We start from the raw sequence: 2,956 nt of genomic DNA on the forward strand, positions 1-2,956 counted from the left end.
AGAAAAGCTAACATCAAGAAATATAGTAGATCTTGGGTATGACTGAGAAAATACCCCATTGGAACTAGCTTCAAAAACTGTCCCAGTTTAGCCTTCCATGAGCAATTCAACAGCCTTTCATGAGCTCATCACCTTTTCATATTGTCAGATCCCAAAACACTTGCAGTCAGTGAAAGTCTTGACTGAATGGTGTGGGAAAGAGATTAAGAGCATTCAGCAAAAAAGTAAAAATTCTTTATCTCCTCTTGTATCTTCTTTCTGCCTCAACATATCCTGCCAAAAAAAAACCAACAACCCAAAAGCCAACAAAAATCCCAACCTCAAAAAGAACAAGAAGGGAAAAAAAAAACCAAACCAACCAACCCAAAACCATCACACGAAAAAACTCCTGCACATAACAGGAAATGGAGGTTTGGATTTAGACAGGGGCACCAAGAGCTTCATATTCAACAGGGGCATACTTATATACTCAGAGGAAATTTGTATACCAGGAGGAACCCATCATATTTTTCATATTTAACCTGCATAATCTACTGCTAATTGATGGAGTTTATTTTTACTCTGGGTCTTAGCTTCTAATTTTCCCATAATGCAAAATACTGATACTTAGCATGTTAGTAATTTATTTCAGTAATTCCATCTTTAGCAGAGACAGGATAGTTGAATGCAATTAATTGTATCTTATTTCTTAAAATGTGCCCATCAATCTTTGGGCCAGTCAAGTCAAGGAAGGATGCTGTCAGCCACAGATCACATAGAGAGAGCTTTCACCCTAAAAAGCAATACGACAACAAAAAAAATCCCTATAAATCATCTTATTCCTGTTACTGTATTAAGGCTAACTGAGTCATGTGAACAGACTCCAAATGTATGTATAACTTTCCTGTTTCTGACGTCATAAAAGTCTTTACTCAATTTTTATCCATCAAAATTGTTAACAGTATAAATCACTTTTATTTTCCATTGAAAACCATTTTCACTTAGTTCTTCTCTTTTTGCAGAAATTAGTAAAAAATATAAGCCATTTTACTATCAAAACCTAGGGAAAACTATTGAAGATGATCTGAAGGAATTAAAAGTAAGTAACTTTCTAAGCATTTTAAAGTGTCAGTTCCCCACATCCCCTCTCCCCACCTCCAGTCATGGCCAGATTCTGCCACTTTAAGACTGATTTTACTTGACCAACCTGATTTCCTTCTGTGATAAAATGGCTGGACTTGCGAATGAGGGGAGAGGGGTTACTTTACTGCAATTTAGGAAGATTTTCAAGACTGTGTCCCAAAATGTACTTGTATCCAAGTTCGGATGTTACTGTCTGGATGGGCAGTCAAAATCAGACGATAAATGTCAGAAGGTAGCAGTTGATGGGTTCTACTTCACCTGGAGACTGGTAACAACTGCAGTAGTGCAGAGCTCTACTATACTGGGACCTCCCCTGGTTTACTCCTTTATCAGTGACCTCAGGGAAGTGATGGAGCATATTGTCATAAGGTGTGCAGGTGACACTGCCCCAGGAGAACCAGTCACTACAGTCACAAGGACAAGGCTGCCAGCTGCAGGCTGGAGGAATGTGGTGACAGAAAACGTGTGAAATTCAGAAAGGACAAATGTGACGTGCTCCACTTGGACTAACCCCTCACTTCAATGCCAGCTGTGTGCTGCTTAGCCAGGGAGCAGCACTAGTGAGGAGGACCTCAGGGTGGTGGTGAGCAGCAACCTTGGCACCAGCCATAGGAAGGCCAGCAGCATCCTGAGCTGTACCAGGAGTGTCACGGGCAGCAGATTGAGCAGATCTGCCCAGCACTTTTTAGTCTTGCCATATGAGATGGGGCTGAGGAACTGGGCTATTTCAGCCCAGACATGTGGTGGCTTTGAGGTAACGTAAATAGCAGCCTGCCCCTAGCTATGAGGAGTTTACTGAGAAGATAGAGCCAAGATTCTTGCAGCAGTGCATAGTAGGACAAAAGACAGTGGACATAAAGTGAAACAAGACAGATTCAAACTGGATGAAAGAGAGAACAAAACAAAAGAACTTTTCCCCATGAGGACAGCCGAGCAGTGGAGCAAGTTACCTAAGGAGGTTGTCCAGTCACTGTCATTAGAGGTTTTCAACACCCAACTGCACAAAGCTCTGAGCTACCAACTCTGACCCCGTCTCTGATTCTATGATAATACTTTGCAAAAGCTCCTCATATATCCATTAAGTCTCACTCACGAAATTATGAGAAATTTCTTGATAATTTTTGTCCTGCATTCAGGGAGTGTATAATGAGTCCCAGCCAGCCTGAGACCAGGAAGCTATACCATGGTAATAGCAACACGAAACATTTGAAAGCAGGTATTTTTCCTGAGTGTCCAAGTTGGTTTCTCTTACATTTCTGGCCCTGGGTTTATAAATTTTGATTAAAAAGAATGATTCCCTGACTGAAAATAAGAGAATGAGAATTTAGTGAATAATTGGGCTGATCATGGAACCTTTTTAATCACATATTTTATCAATTTACTCACTGTCAGTAGTACTGACAGCTATCGGTGGGAACTCCTGGCATTGGGGTTTAGTCTTTGTGGTAAAGTGAGTCTCGGAAGAGTATGTGCCCAGTTATTTTAACTAAGACAAGAAAAACAACTTCCTTTGTGAAATCATTCATTTACAGTTCACTTTAAAGGGCTTCCTTCTGTCACCAAGTCTACAATTGTGGAAATGAAAGTTTCTGGCTTTGAAAACATGTGATGCTTATGAAGCAGCAGTGATTGTTTAAAAAAGCAGTAGAGTTGTGCAAAATGAAACTGATGAAACAAATTTCCTGGACTGAATTGACCAAACTGACTCACAGTGTGAAGTATAGACATCTAATTTATGATAGCAGCCCCATATCAAGGTCATGGCTGCATGGTCATACTAGCTGCATTAACTCTCTGACCTCTTCAAACTTTGACCTCTTCAAACAATTGCTAA

General features: G+C 40.4%; 1 protein-coding gene across 1 annotated transcript in view; it reads left to right on the forward strand.

Annotated features, from left to right (window-relative positions):
- Positions 1-1,078, forward strand: part of LOC104540162 (receptor-interacting serine/threonine-protein kinase 1-like) — a gene marked incomplete at both ends in the record, with an annotated part of 5,717 nt that extends 4,639 nt beyond the window's left edge. Inside the window, one exon of the mRNA XM_010183902.1 lies at positions 1,002-1,078. Coding sequence (XP_010182204.1) covers positions 1,002-1,078 — 77 coding nt within the window. The remainder of the gene's footprint in view (positions 1-1,001) is intronic.
- Positions 1,079-2,956: the final 1,878 nt, after the last annotated feature.

Source organism: Mesitornis unicolor, unplaced genomic scaffold, assembly GCF_000695765.1.
Source record: "Mesitornis unicolor isolate BGI_N332 unplaced genomic scaffold, ASM69576v1 scaffold50420, whole genome shotgun sequence".
Taxonomy (NCBI): Eukaryota; Metazoa; Chordata; class Aves; order Mesitornithiformes; family Mesitornithidae; genus Mesitornis; species Mesitornis unicolor.